We start from the raw sequence: 14,098 nt of genomic DNA, 5'->3' as shown, positions 1-14,098 counted from the left end.
GGAGAAGGATGATATTGTTTGATGTGATTTATCCCCTCAAAGGTTCCTGTAATGGAGGCGTGGTCCTCAGTGTGGAGATGTTGAGATGGAGGGAAGCTTTAAGAGGTGGGGCCTCGAGGGAGGCAACCGGTTCATGAGGGCACCACCCTTGAAAAAGCTTAACACAGGTCTCAGGCAACTGGGTTAGTTCCTGTGAGAATGGGCTGTTATTTGGGAATCTGGTACCTCCCCCCTCCACTTGGCACTTATGCATATGCTCCCAATGCTATGATCTCAGTCACCATGAGTCCCTAGCCAGAGCCAAGCAGAAGGCAGCACTTTGCTCTTGGCCTCCAGAAATGTAAGCTAAAAACAACAACAACAACAACAAAAAACCCTATTTAAAAAAAAATCAATTTTCTCAGTCTCAGGCATTTCATTATAGTAACAGAAAACAAACTAAGACAACAGATAAATGTGAAACCAGCAAGCCCTTGCTTCCCACCCAACTTCCTTTCCTCACCTCAGTCCTAATTTCCATGTTCCTTGATGCTCACCAATTCCATTCTGTCACCGCAGCTTGGGCATCACAGGGAAAGAGGACCAGGTGCAGAATGAACATGAGACTAACAGCAGTGAAGTCAGAGGGCGACAGTGGAGGTCCTCCCCACCATGCCCATCAGTTTCTCCCTGTAATGCTGAATGCTACAACTGCATTGCCAGCAAGTAACACAACTGGCTGCAGAAAACTTAGCCACTTTATGTGCCATGAAGAAATCCACCTGGTATGTAACCACACAGTTGTTGTAAACCACCTTACTGTGAATTGTTAGGTATACCTCTGACCCCTGGGAGCAATTTAACTTTACAAGGCAGGAGGCAGTGTGTGTGAATATATCCATTCCCCATCACAACACAGGAAAGTAGAGATGCACGTGGAAAAGGGACTGATTTCTCACTGGCCCAAGTTACCCACTCTCCCACCTCCATGGAGTCTTCCAGAAAGCTCACAGAAATTTTAGAATTTTTGAGCTCCCCACAAGAGGTTCCTGAGATGAGCCCTCACCCCTCATACCTCCTCATAGCTCTCAATTCTACTCTAGACTCCCACTAAATATGGGATGAGATTTTTATGCCACAGTGGAGAAGAGAGAAGCACCACTTATCTTATTATGGCTGGAGAAGGGCCAATGGTGATGGCAGTTATCTGCCCACAGTGAAGCCACGGGGTCCTTCCCAGCTGCAATGGGGTAGGTGACAGCTGATCCCCGACAAGGTTGAATGAACCCAGCAGCCAATGTGACCACAGACCCACAGAGAAGGGCAATTTCAGATCCTAGAAAAACATCTCACATGCAAACAGTAGTGAACATGGGATTCCAAAATAGGGCCCTATATTTCTGAATTGTTACACTACACTGATAAGGTCACTTAGGTCACAGGCACATGGTGGAGTGTCAGAAGAAAAGTGGGTCAGAGGGTGAAAGCAGAGGACTGCACCCAGGGATGACTGTTTCCTCACAGAGAAGAAACTCGGCTGCAGAACAGAATCCCTCTGGTCCTGCTGTGCTGGATGAAGAAGAGGAAGGGGTGGTTTGCTCAGAAGCATGGAGTTATGCACAGTGGCAGTATTCCAAGGCTGCAGCTTCAGTTCCCTCCTCATTGACCTCCACAAAGGACTTGTGCATGACCTTGGACAGATGCAGGTATCTCCTGGATGACATTCCAGAAAAATCTGCCCTGACCTGATTGAAGGCATCAGTCATGCCCAGGCTGCAAAGGACTTCCTTCAAATCATAATTTTCCTGTAGCTTAAACCGAGGGAGGAAAACCTCCACCTCCTTTTCGTCCATCAGGTCTGGGCTGGTCCACTCTATGTATTTTTCATAAGTAAGTTCCTTCTCCACCTAGAAGGGAGTTGAACATGTCAAGACGGAGCTCATGCTGTCACACAGGGCCACGTGCAATAATGGAGATGCTCCATGTTGTGAGTGGGAGCCTCACCTTGGCGAGAGGTGGTGCTGGTGGTAACCAAGGTAACTAGACAGAGCTCAGGGACAGCTCTGCAGGAGACCTTACTTAGCATCTGCAAGGCCCTGGGTTCCATCCCCAGCACAGACACACAAAAATAAGATAAAATAAAAAGCTAACTGGGAACGGGGGAAAGCAGCTACACCAGAAACCCAATGCCCTTCCCCTGCCATCACGGCCTCGTTATGGCTTAGTGCTCCTTACTGTTTTCAAGTCAATGTGCTCATCGGGCAGCATGATGATCATATTCAGCTCCTCGCTGACATAGGGAAGGACCAGAATCTTGGTGCATATTTCCCGTATATAGGTCATTTTAAAAGTAGACTTCTTAAACATCATTTGCACAGGCTTCTCCTCATGCTGTAAGGAAATGGACAACTGTTAAGTAGAAACATGACCCAGCTGGCACAGTGGACTAACTCCACAGAGGTAGCCCCTGTGGGCCCCAAGAACACTCTTGACTCAGCTTCTAGGACAGGCCATGAGGTTCCTCCTGAACCCCTGTTATGGTTAGACACCAAGTGTCCCCAGAGGCCAGTGTGTTAAAGGTTTTATCTACAGTGTGGAGCTATTGGGAGGCGGTGGAACCTTTAAAAGGCAGGGCCTAGTAGAAGTTAGGTCCTTGGGGCAAGTCCTTGGAGGGGACTCTGAGAACCAAGCCCTTCCTCTCTCCTTCATTTCCTGACTGAGGTGATCAGTTTTGCTTGATCAACTGCTCCCAACTCTTCCATCCACCACCCCCATGCCTAAGAGCAAAGGGTCTGCCTCATCATGGATGGGAAACTTAAATTTTGAGCTCAGATGAATCTGTCCCTTTTTAAGTGGATTATCTCATTATTTGGCACACTGAGAGAATGCTGACTAACAAACAGCCCAACACCAAGGTGCCCAGACTCACACACAACACCTTTCTTGGTGACTTCACCTAGTCTTACTACTTTGAACTTAATCCACGGATTTACAGTTCTAGCCGGGACCTCTCCCCTGGACTCCAGGCTCCTGTATTATACTGGCTGCGTGACACCCACACTTAGACCAAAAGAAAGTCGTAATGTCACACATGACTGTGGGCTCCTTATATCCCCTTCCTTCTCCAATACACCTCTGCCCATCACAGTGGGCAGTGACACCATGCATCCAGTTGTCAAAAGCCATGGTGCGTCCTTGCTCATGTCTTTCTCTTACACTCTGCATCTCACTCCTTAGCAGATTATGGTGGCTCTACCTTTGAAATACAACCAGAACCTCATCTGTTGTTCTTTCTTCCACTGCCATCACCCTATCCCTGGAGTACAGAGATGACCTCAGAGGGATCCCAGTGAAATGTAAGTCAGATCACACCCCTCTGACTGCACACCATTCCATGACACCCCCTGTCCTAGGAGCAAGATCTGAAGTGCTCAGTACAGCCTATAATCACAGCAGCTCATCTCCCATTCCTTGTCTCTCCTACCTCCTACTACTCTCCCTGGTTCTTACACTTACAGGGGTCTCTATGGAAAATAAGGGTCATTATATCCCTCCCCTGTCCACTCATCCCTACAATCCAGAGGGTGTAGCCTTTGCCTCTTCCTGGTCTTTACTCAAGTATCACCCTCTCAGTGAATGCTTCCTTGAAAGACCTGACCTGCAACTGTACCCCCAGCCACAGCTTCCTGTCTGCTTCCTTTGTGTCTCTGCAGCACTTACCACTGCCTAACAACTACTAATGTAGAGTTGAATGAAGCCCTAACATATATCTTGTTAAAGATGTAAAATGTAAGTTTCATGAGGCAGACATGTTCAGCTAGTCAATACCTGGCACATAGTAGGCTCTCAATTAACATCAGCTGAATTAATGAATAAACAAACTGATGAACAGAAATAGCCAAGGGCCATCCTCAGACCATGAGAAAAAGACAGAGGACAGTCACCACATCCTACCCTGCAATACTGCTTAACTCATGAGTACTCCGCAGTTTGATACCAACAGATACTCTGAAATTTTTCTAATTCCGTGCAACAGGCACAGCTGAGGGAGCTCCCTAGTTCTCTGGAACAGCACACCATTCTGGATCAAATGCAGTAAACCAAAGACATATCTGCTATCACTTTCTGTCTCCACCTTGTCGAGCTTGCCTGAACTAGACCTCAGCCACAACAGTCTCCTGCCCTTGGCTCCTCAGACATGTCCTTGGCCAGAACTTGGCACACTTTTTCCATAAACGGGCGAACACTAAATATTTTGGCGTTTGTGCTACAGAGAGTTTCTGTCATAACTACTGGATTTTACTGTTGTGACACATATAAACAAGTAAGTATGTGTGTGCACCAACAAAACTTTATCTGATAAACATGATATGGGCCGGCTTTGGCCCACAGGCCTCAGGGTGCTGACCCCACCTTATTCAATTTCTTTGCATTCCCCTCCAGGACCCAGGGTCTCCAATCTTATAATAGAAAAGAATCCAATCTTGGTAATTTAATGACTCACTAAATATATAATTATGATCATAAGCTTAATCTTGTTTAGATATGAGGAATCCAAATGAAAATCCTTATCAACTTAAAATCTATGTCCCTGGAGACACCCCTACCACACACTCTGTGGGCTGGTACAGTCAACCCCTGCTGCAGCTTCACCCTCTCCCTCCACTACACAAAGCTAGGTAAACTTCTTCACCACTCTGAATCAAGCAGAAGCCACGTGAGAGCAGTTCTGGTTTCCCTCTGAATACAATGGCAGAACCTCCAGAGAAGGCCTTTTGCTCTCCATCATCTGTCCTTCCTGACCCATCCTGCCTGGACAGTGGAGGCAGTATCTGAGCCCTCCTGTGAGCATGAGGAAGAGGCCACAGGCTGAGGGGGCAGAGCAGGGAGAGCTGGTTCCCAAGAGCCTCACCCCAGTGCCACATCAGCCCTGGGTTCTCCTCTCCTCTGGGCCTCCTGGGTGGTGAGATGAGCTGTGAGCTAAACTGCAGAGATCTGGAGTTTCTGTTGTTTAGAGTTGAATGAAGCCCTAACACATATTGTTAAAAATGAATTTCAAGGAGAAAAAATCATATCTGGGGGAAAAAAGGACAGTTCATATCAGAATAAATCTCAACACAAAATGTATGTCTTGGAAAACTGAAGGTTCAGATCCAAGTGGATGAGGAAGATCTAACTTATGGTCAGTGATCAAGAACATGTTAGTTCATTCTGTCGGCTTTGCAGCATGTCAAAAAAAAATCTCTATAATTAAAAAGACTTTTTAAAAATTGGATTCTGTGAGAGAAAGACACCAGGCCATCTGCAAACACCTTCCACGTTGAAGGTGGTTAAACTCAAGAGTCTAATTCTGTGTATGTATCCCTTTGCTTGTTTTTAAACAAAAATATGTACTGGTGTTATCTTTACAAACAAAAGAAGACTGAAAATCAGTGATTGGTTCAGTATTTCCTGAGCACTGGCTATCATAACTCCTCGATAACTTCGAACTGCCTATAGGTCAAGCACTTATATGACAGCCATCTGTCCTGGGATGGTTTTTCAACAAAAGTAAAAAGTCCTTCAACCACTGCTATGTCTACTAGGGACCAGCAGGGGACATAGTGACAGCTTAGACAAAGGGGCAGATACCAGGTGGGGCTTCCAGAGGGGACAGAGCAGTTAAGAAAGGAGTGTGATGGTACTGAAGCAAATGGGGAGGATCCGGGTCTGCAAAGACCCTCAGACACCAAATTTGGAGTTTGAACTTTATCTCAAAAGTTCTGAGAATCCAAGAAAGACCTAAAGTTAGCCTGAGAGCTACACCATCAGATTTGCCTTGTAGTTTAACACACCAGAGAAAGTATGGCAGGTGAAAGTAAGGGGGAACATCCGAACAGAACACGTGATGACATACAAAAGGAGGAAGCTCATGAGAGAAAGGCCCTAAGGCATGGGGATTCCTTGCTGCAGGGCTACCCTATGCCATGAAAGGTACAGGCTCCATGTGGTGGCCTTCATGATCTAGAAACCACCACAAACACAGGCCCTATGTCTGGGAATCTCCTTTGTTACTATGCAACATTCACCTTGCTGACTTTAAATGGTCTCTCCTTGGTGAGATCTTTGTCAAACTGTTTATCCCAGTTTCCTTTGAAGTACATGACATTCACGAGAACCAGTTTAGTGTTTGTATTCAATGAACCTGGAGACAGCAACTCTGTAATTTTATCTAAAAGGAAAAATTAAAGAACCAGTTAGCTAAGAGTTTGCTGATTTGTGCATCAGTGATGATACGGAGAGGGGCCCACCTCCTCAAATAGTCAAGCACAGAGGTAAAGGATCACATATGCCCCAAATAATATAAATAGATATTTGTCATTAAAACAAAGCAATATCTCTGGCATTGAAATACATGTTCTAGGAAGAAAAATACCATCATTTGGATAAAATGTAAAAGGAGAAAGTAGATATTAGTAAGTGAATTCATACCACAAGAGATAGAAAGAAATGATTGGTGCCTCAAACTAAAGAACTTAAAATACTCTTACAAGGAGTGATTATAAATTTAAACTTAAATGTTTGAGGTGCTGATATGTTCACTCTGATTTAAACATTACACACATTATATATGCATTGAAGCATATATAATACATATATTGTACAATATACATGATTTTGTTATTATCAACTAAAAATATTTAAGATTTTAAAAATATGTTCTTTATAAATGTAAAGCATGATTTAGCTAGACATGGTGGTACATGCCTGTAATCACAGAGACTTGGGAGGCTGAGGCAGGAGGATTGTAAATTCTAAGCCAGCCTTAGCAACTGAGGCCCTAAGCATCTTTACAAGACCCTATCTCTAAATAAAATATTTATTTAGGACAAATATCCCATTACATTATTTAAGGATGTGGCTTGGTATTTAAGTCCCTCTGATTTGAATCCCTGGTACCAAAATTGAAAAAAAAACAAAAAAACAAAGCACACAGTTTACATTAAAAACCACAGGTCCATGAGGATACCACCAAGCAACTTGCAACAATGCATGAAAACTGGGGAGCATGAGCTCACACTAGAGAGGACACAGCTGAGACCTGTCAGGTGAATTTTTCTTTATGCGATTGGTGAAAAGAAAAAACAAACAACAGCAAAGACATTACAGAGTGGATTGTTCTGGAAGAGGGGTGCTGACTAGGGGGAAACATTATGGATACACTGAGAAGAGCAGGGAAGAGCTAGAGAAAATGTCATCCACTGACAGTATTTCAGAAGCAGACTTTTAAAGTCTGAAATTATTTGAGAACAAACACATCATTCCTGTTCATATTTGACAATCTTGTGAAGGAACTGACAATAAGACTGATGTAAATACTATTAAAAACAGAACAATAGGCTGGGACTGTAGCTCAGCGGTAGAGCATCTGCTCAGCATGCCCAAGGCCCTGGGTTGGATCCCCAGCACTGCCAACAAAGGAACTAGCAAAGCAACTACAACCCCACCATCACCAGAAACAACAAATAAAAACTATGCTTTTACCTTCTGTCTCTTTAGCTACCCAGATGTTTATGTGTTTTCTGGACTCCTCTGTAGCATTCAGAAAGTCAAGCTCTTCCATCTCTGCTTGGTAGAATTTCTGACAGGAATCTTTAAAAGACTAAGGCAGAGCAACATAATTGCACGGTTCCAAAGTAATTAACAAGTGTACTTCATTAATCTACCAAAGCAGAAACTCAATAATGTGCTGATTTAGAGAGGTAATTTACAAATTAATACATAGAATGAACCTAAAATCCACCTTCTCAGTTTTGGGCCATCTTTAATGTCCCGATTATCAAATAAATTTCATGAATGGCTGGATCTTTATGGGAGTTGCTGAGCCTCAAGAGGTAACTGGGAGGAAGCTGAGCTGCAATAACTGTGGAGAGAAAGTTAACCCAGCAAGAGCTAGCACTCCTCTGCACTCTGGAATAAGGGACACTGAACACAGAAAGTAGAACATAGGAAAATGAGCCATTCTGCACCACTCTGCCACCACAACTTCCTGTGATAACAGAAAAATGAGCACCATCAAAAATGGTGTCATAGGTGATTACAGAGCATCTGAGATCAGGTCAGTGCAGCTGCAGAACTGAATATTCTCTTTTATTTTATTTTGATTAATTACTTGTGTCTAGAGATTGCCAGTGCTGCTGAACATCTCAGTTTGGAGTAATAAGCAATTCTCAAAAAATGAGCAGGGCTGTGATTCGGCTCAGTGGTAAAGCATTTGCTCAGCATGGGAAAAGCCCTTGGTTGTATCCTCAGCATCACAAAAAAAGAAAGGAAAAAGAAGTTCAAAGTGTTTTACTAACATATCCTATGAAATGATAATGACATTGATGAACACATACATTCTACCATGTTAAAATAGAAATTTTGTGGAATATAAGTGTGCTTACAACCCATTACAATGGCAATGCACTATGAAATTATTTCCTAATCTTCCTTTTCAACAGTTTATGGCTCCATATTTGATTTCTATTTATTTATAAGGAAATATTTCACATTTCTCCTTCAGTATCGCACAGACACAGGTGTTAGGAACACAAGTTCTTTGATTTATTAGCTGGGTGGCCTTAAAAAGGTTAATTAGTTTCTCTGCCTCTTTGTTTGCCCTGTAAATGAGACAGCACTGGCTGTATGAAGCTCCCAGAGTTACTTTGAGGCCCAGCTGAATTACTTTCATTATTACTACTTTATCCAATGTTACTGAATTCTCAACATATTGTGGGAATTTAAAAGGAGAACTTCCTGTATCATTCCATTTCATTCTCACATAGTTCTTGCTTTACCAATTTCACTGTTCTGTTTTTTAAAAATTTTAAATCTTTCAATCTAAGAAAATAGTCTGAAAGCAAACTGGTTACTCAAATATTGATAACTTGCCACACACTTGTGGGTGATTTTTATAACTTTTAAACACCCTAGGAAATAACTAGGGGCTATTCAAGTTACTATTATAAAAACAATGAATAATCAAACTCAAGGAATATGTGATTTTACATCATGGTTGGTATTCAATTTTTGGAAGTATAAAAAAATGAATGACAAATATTTCTAATTTTCTTATTTTTTATACTAATATAAATTTTTAAATATCAATAGTTTTCTTAAAATATCCACCCCAAAAAATGAAAGAAAATTAAATCAGCCAATCATGTAAGTATGTTGGAATTTCTGTTCATAAAAAGGCTTAAAGAGGGTGATGATACCTATAAAGTAGCTAAGACTAATTAAATAAGTAAAACAGATTATAAAAAATCATACTGTGATATATAGTTGTTATCAATATTTGAACCTATGCTTGTTTATGTTCATTTATATCACTTCCTTTTAAAACAATGTAGTTTAAAACAGGTTTGAAAAATGAGAAAAAAATCAGAAAACGTTGAAATCTCACACATACAAAAACTCTTATAAATCAATAAGAAAAGGGAATACAGATCAAGAGAAAAATGTGCACAGAATGTGTAAATAAACAACATACAGAAAACATATACAGGTTGAATATCCCAAAATGTACATGTGCAGAAATATTTTACATTTTGGCACTTTACAATTGTGGATTTTGGGATTATGGATACTCAGATTGTCCATGCTCAAAGAGCTTAAGTTCAATCTCATAAATAATCAAGATTCAAAAGCTACAAACATGCAGTGTTGATCATGGTAGATGGAAACCAACATTGTGCTTATATCCCTGAAAAGAACAGATACATCACTTTGGAGAGACATTGAAAAATATAATATATATTAAAATTTCTAAGCTCTATTTCCTTCCTCCCTCCACAAATCTACCTGGGAGCAGCACACACACACATACATGCACAAAAGTCACAGTCAATAACACTGTCTGTAACAGCCCAGACTGGGTATGACCTAAAGCCCATCCATGACCAAGTATCTTTCTATGTTACAATGTGTCCAACTTAGAATTATTAGATGATGGTTCATAATAGTGATGTAGGGCTGGGGATGCACTCAGTTGTAGAGCTCATGCTTATTTATATTTGAGGATTCAATCCCCAGTGACACATAATGGTGATGATGATGATCATGATAACAACACTGAAGTAGATCCACATACACTGAGATGGGAAGAACAAGAGAAAGATATTTCAAAACAACGTGTTTTGGATAAAGGCATAATGCAGAGAAAATTACTACAAAACAAAATCACTACATGTGCAGGAGGATACATATCAAATCTATGAAAGCTCTTATTCTGGGAGGGATGATGAGTTGTGGGAAAGAGGTTGATGTGGCTCTTTGCTGGCCCTATTGCATTCTGCACAAAAATGTACTCACCTGTGACTTGAGTAGTTTTCTGATTTTTTAAATGAAAGGTGTGAACAAATACATGAGTAACCAGAAACCTGAGTGAATTCACAGCTCAGGCTCTTTCAGCTGCACCACGAGTTCCCCTCCTCCCCACCACCTTGCTTCATCAAAAGCAGTGAGTATGACTTACTGAGAGGAAATCATAAGACTTTTCTGCAAAAAGCCTGTTGGCTGTTCTAAGCAAGTACCCTGTGTCTGTCTTGTTCACTTCAGTGAGAAGGGACTGGAAACCCCTGTGGATATCTGCACCTCCACTGCTGCTGCTTTTATTTAATGAAAGTACCTGAAGTCAGAAACACAACAAAAACACACCATTGCAGTAGGCCCTGACTACAGGGAACAAGCAAACTATACTAAACTTGGCCTAAGAACTGTGCAGATTCAAACCACCATCCAACTAGAGACAAAAAGTATCTTGAAAGCTCACTCTCCAGTGTCCCTCCCAGGATCCCTTTATGTACCCTGTCAGTATTGTTCTGAGGAGAAATGTCTCTCCACAACCCAGGCTCTTTGTATCTAGGGGCTAGCTGGAGACAGAGGTATCACTAGACCTCCCATCTCTGCAAACACAGGATGCTCCAGAAAATTCTAAGGTAAGGTCTCTCCCTGCCCTTAGGTCTGTGAAGGCTTTGACCAGCAGAATACAGCACAAGCAATGCTGTCCAGGCCTGAGCCTTAAAAAACCTTGTAGCTGTCATATTCACTCTCTTGCACTCGCTGCCATGATGGAAGGAAGTCCAAGGTATCCCCTTGGAGGATTTGCTACCACACAGGCTGAGTTGCTGGGAAGAGAACCAAAGCCCCATCCAATAGCCATCACCAAGACACCCCATGTGAGAGAAAGCCTCCTTGGACCCTGCAATCCAGCTGTGTATTGCAACAGTAGCATGAGTGGCCCCAGCTGTCATCACAGGGAGCATAAGAACTGCCACTGGATCTGAGAAATAATCCACCATGATTATTTCGAGCCACTAATTTGGGGGATGGTTTGTTTTGCAGCAACAGATGACATGTGCAGCAATTCAGAAGTGTTCCATCATAACAAAAATAAACAACTTGATGCTGGCTTTGGAAATGGGTAGTTGACAGAGGCTGGAGGGCCAGGGATGAAATTACTACTGCTGTCTGCAAAAAGAGGTAAGGTGATAAGGTAGGCATTCACCAGAGAAGTGAAGATGTTCACCTGTAGCAAGAGGTAAGATAGGACACGTTCCCAGTGAATGCCCACAGCTGTCTAAGATATCCAAGAAGTGTGTGTCTTCCTTTTAGCTGCCTAACGTAGAGTGTGGGAAGAGAAAGAATTATTGCATTTTCAAGCAGAATTTAAAGGAACTATTTCTCACCCAGGTCTTGATAGGTATAACATAAAGGTGTTTCTTCTCTCCCCCCTCTCCAGTTGACAACATGATTCTCAACCTAAGAAATGGCCTCAAGGTAAATCTAAAATCCTTGGCCTCAGGAGCAAGGTCAAGATCCACTTTGTAAAAATCTATGGACAACAAAGGCAGCATCTCATAGACCTGTAGAGAAAGGGGCTTCTTAGCAACTCAAGAACATTGCCCCACAGCACCCTTACTTCCAACCTGACACAGTCTTGTCTCAAACAGGCTTGTACTGATAGACCCAGCCTGATTGTCTCTTAAAATTTGGAGGCATCTCACCACAAAGCCATGAAAATCTAATTTCAGCTTTACTATAAATTACTGCAAATTCTGAACTTGCTTAGAATGCCTGCCCATGCCTTGAACTCACCCATGCCTGGTTCTCTCTGACCACATAGCAGCCCTCTCTGAAACTTTAGTGATGCCTCATAAATCTTGGCCTTCCCTGGCCAGATAACCATCCTCTCTGAGGCTCTAATGTCCTTCATAAATTCTGATGTCAGGTGTTGAGAGCCACAGCCGAAGGGGCCCCAGCAAACTTCCAGCTGCCAGCAAACTTCCAGCTGCCGGCTGATGATTGGCTCACAGCGGCCCCAGCAACATCTAGCTGATTGGCTCCTCTGTGGTGATGCTCATTGGGCTGTTTCCCTGCCCTTTCAGACCACGGAGCTGCTCATTGGGGGACTTTTTTGGCTCCACCCACGTGACCCAGCCAATCGTCCTCAAGAGCAGGAGGATTGTGGGAGGTGGAGAGAAGCTTGTGTGGGAGAGAGAGGCTTGTGGAAAGCCGGTGGTGGCAGTTGAGGCTCTGAGGGTTTTTCCTGAGAGGCTGTTTTGTTTGGCGTGTGTGGTTCTAAAAATAAAGTTAGTTTCTTTTGACAAGTGGCTCCTGATTGTGCCCAGCCAGACTGCGGCAGTCAGGCCAACAAAAATGTAAACTAGCCTTTGTGTTATGCTCCTCAGAGTTTTGTTATCTATAACTCACCCTTTGTGTAAATTTCTGGGCTACAAAGCTGGGCTGCAAGAACGCTCTGGGTTGTCTTGTTCCTGTGATTTTTGGTGGGAGAGGCAGCCTGGCTGGTCGAAATAATAAGCTTGCTTTAATTTGATTTTAATTGGAGTCAGTGGTCTTTTCTTATGTCCTGGTCAAACAGTACATGCGGCTTGGTCCAGTGCAGCAGGCTGTAACTTGAAACACAGAAATCCTAAAATGGTTTTAAAGGAGTTTTGAAATTAAAACGCAAGACAGTTCAAAGTGAAGAGGTGGCCTTGGGTCCCCAACTCTCTTTTGGCAGGAGAAAGGCTAAGAGAGAAATAAACATGAAACATGACCCATTTCTTCTGGAAAAGAATGGGAGTTGCCAAGCACTAAGCCCAGAATGCACAGAGAGGTGCCATGACCTGACATGTGGAGGACAAGGAATGCTTCCCAGGAAACCCAGGTGGAGCCAATCAAGGAATATTCCCACCCTGAGGACAGAGGAGCCTGGCATACACACCTGGCTGGATTTGGAAATTGCTACAGTTCAGGGACTGCAATGTGCTCACAGGGGTGCTCAGCAGGGGTAGCATGTGCTTCTTGTCAACTCTCCATCCACACCTCTCTGATACCCTCTGATATCCATCCACAGCAATCCCTGTTGGGATTTGAAGTGTGGAGAATCAGCTCAATTGACAACTACCAGCATTTACTATTACTCCCAAAGGACACCAGGTACCTGAGCCATCTGGACTGCGGTGGTTCCCTTTGCCCCCATGAGGACCATGGCCAGGGCCGAGGAGATGCTGATGGGTGAGTAAAACACATTTCTTGAACTGTCTTCACCCAGCATTTTCAGAAGGTTTAAGGCAAAGGTGCCGGTGGCTTCCAACAGAGGATCCATGATGGCGAGCCTGGAACGATGGACTTCAGATCAGTATCACATGAACACAGGCTCACAGGCCAACTGCACTTTCCCTCCCGTTAACTCCACTGCTGCTGTGGTGCAATAAGCAAACAGACACACACAGAACTCTGAGGGTCTTTTTGGGGTCTCAAGATTATTTTATGTTCTAATATTAAATGAAGAAGAAGAGTAAAATTTAATACTATGATCCTGTTGTGTGAAGACCTGTATCTGCACACTTCTTTGTGTGCATGGGCAAAGTGTGGGCAGGACACATGCACCTCCTGGATAGGGTAAGAGAAAGGGTGATTGACTTTGGCTTCCACGTCTGTATTCTTTGGTGTGTTGTAAGAGCTTATTGTATCATTTAATTTGAAAATCATTTAAAATTACAAATTCACTCACAAAGTTACAAAGACAAGATATTCAGTCTTTTTATAATGTGGGGAAGTTCCCCATTTTAGGGTAACTGAAGCCTTAAAA

The 14,098-nt window shown here is 42.9% G+C and overlaps 1 protein-coding gene across 2 annotated transcripts; it reads right to left on the bottom strand.

The window, feature by feature from the left end:
- Window positions 1-1,592: 1,592 nt before the first annotated feature.
- LOC114082258 (serpin B6-like) lies at window positions 1,593-13,617 on the bottom strand. 2 transcript variants are annotated; one of them, XM_071613630.1, is made up of 6 exons: window positions 13,448-13,617; window positions 10,478-10,630; window positions 7,504-7,621; window positions 6,042-6,190; window positions 2,215-2,361; window positions 1,593-1,886 (listed from the first exon to the last, which is right to left on the bottom strand). In XM_071613630.1, the coding sequence occupies exons 1-6, from the start codon at window positions 13,610-13,612 to the stop codon at window positions 1,593-1,595; spliced, it is 1,026 nt and encodes a 341-aa protein (XP_071469731.1). In that variant the 5' UTR covers window positions 13,613-13,617. The 2 variants fall into 2 exon arrangements, with proteins under 2 accessions (XP_071469731.1, XP_071469730.1); XM_071613629.1 differs by having other exon boundaries at window positions 2,215-2,370; window positions 6,048-6,190.
- Window positions 13,618-14,098: the final 481 nt, after the last annotated feature.

Source organism: Marmota flaviventris, chromosome 6 (genome assembly GCF_047511675.1).
Source record: "Marmota flaviventris isolate mMarFla1 chromosome 6, mMarFla1.hap1, whole genome shotgun sequence".
In the NCBI taxonomy this organism is placed as follows: Eukaryota; Metazoa; Chordata; class Mammalia; order Rodentia; family Sciuridae; genus Marmota; species Marmota flaviventris.
Note: the sequence above shows the minus strand (reverse complement) of the source record. Positions and strands in the feature narration are given on the sequence as shown.

Bases quoted from the DNA above. Each gene is read 5' to 3' on its own strand.
- LOC114082258 (XM_071613629.1), bottom strand. From the start codon at position 13,612: ATGGATCCTCTGTTGGAAGCCACCGGCACCTTTGCCTTAAACCTTCTG. The intron at 6,191-7,503 runs GTAAAAGCATAG...TTTTCCTTTTAG, and splicing joins GGTAGCTAAAGAGACAGAAG to ATAAAATTACAGAGTTGCTG. The intron at 1,887-2,214 runs GTAAGGAGCACT...ACTCCCTTCTAG, and splicing joins AGCACATTGACTTGAAAACA to GTGGAGAAGGAACTTACTTA.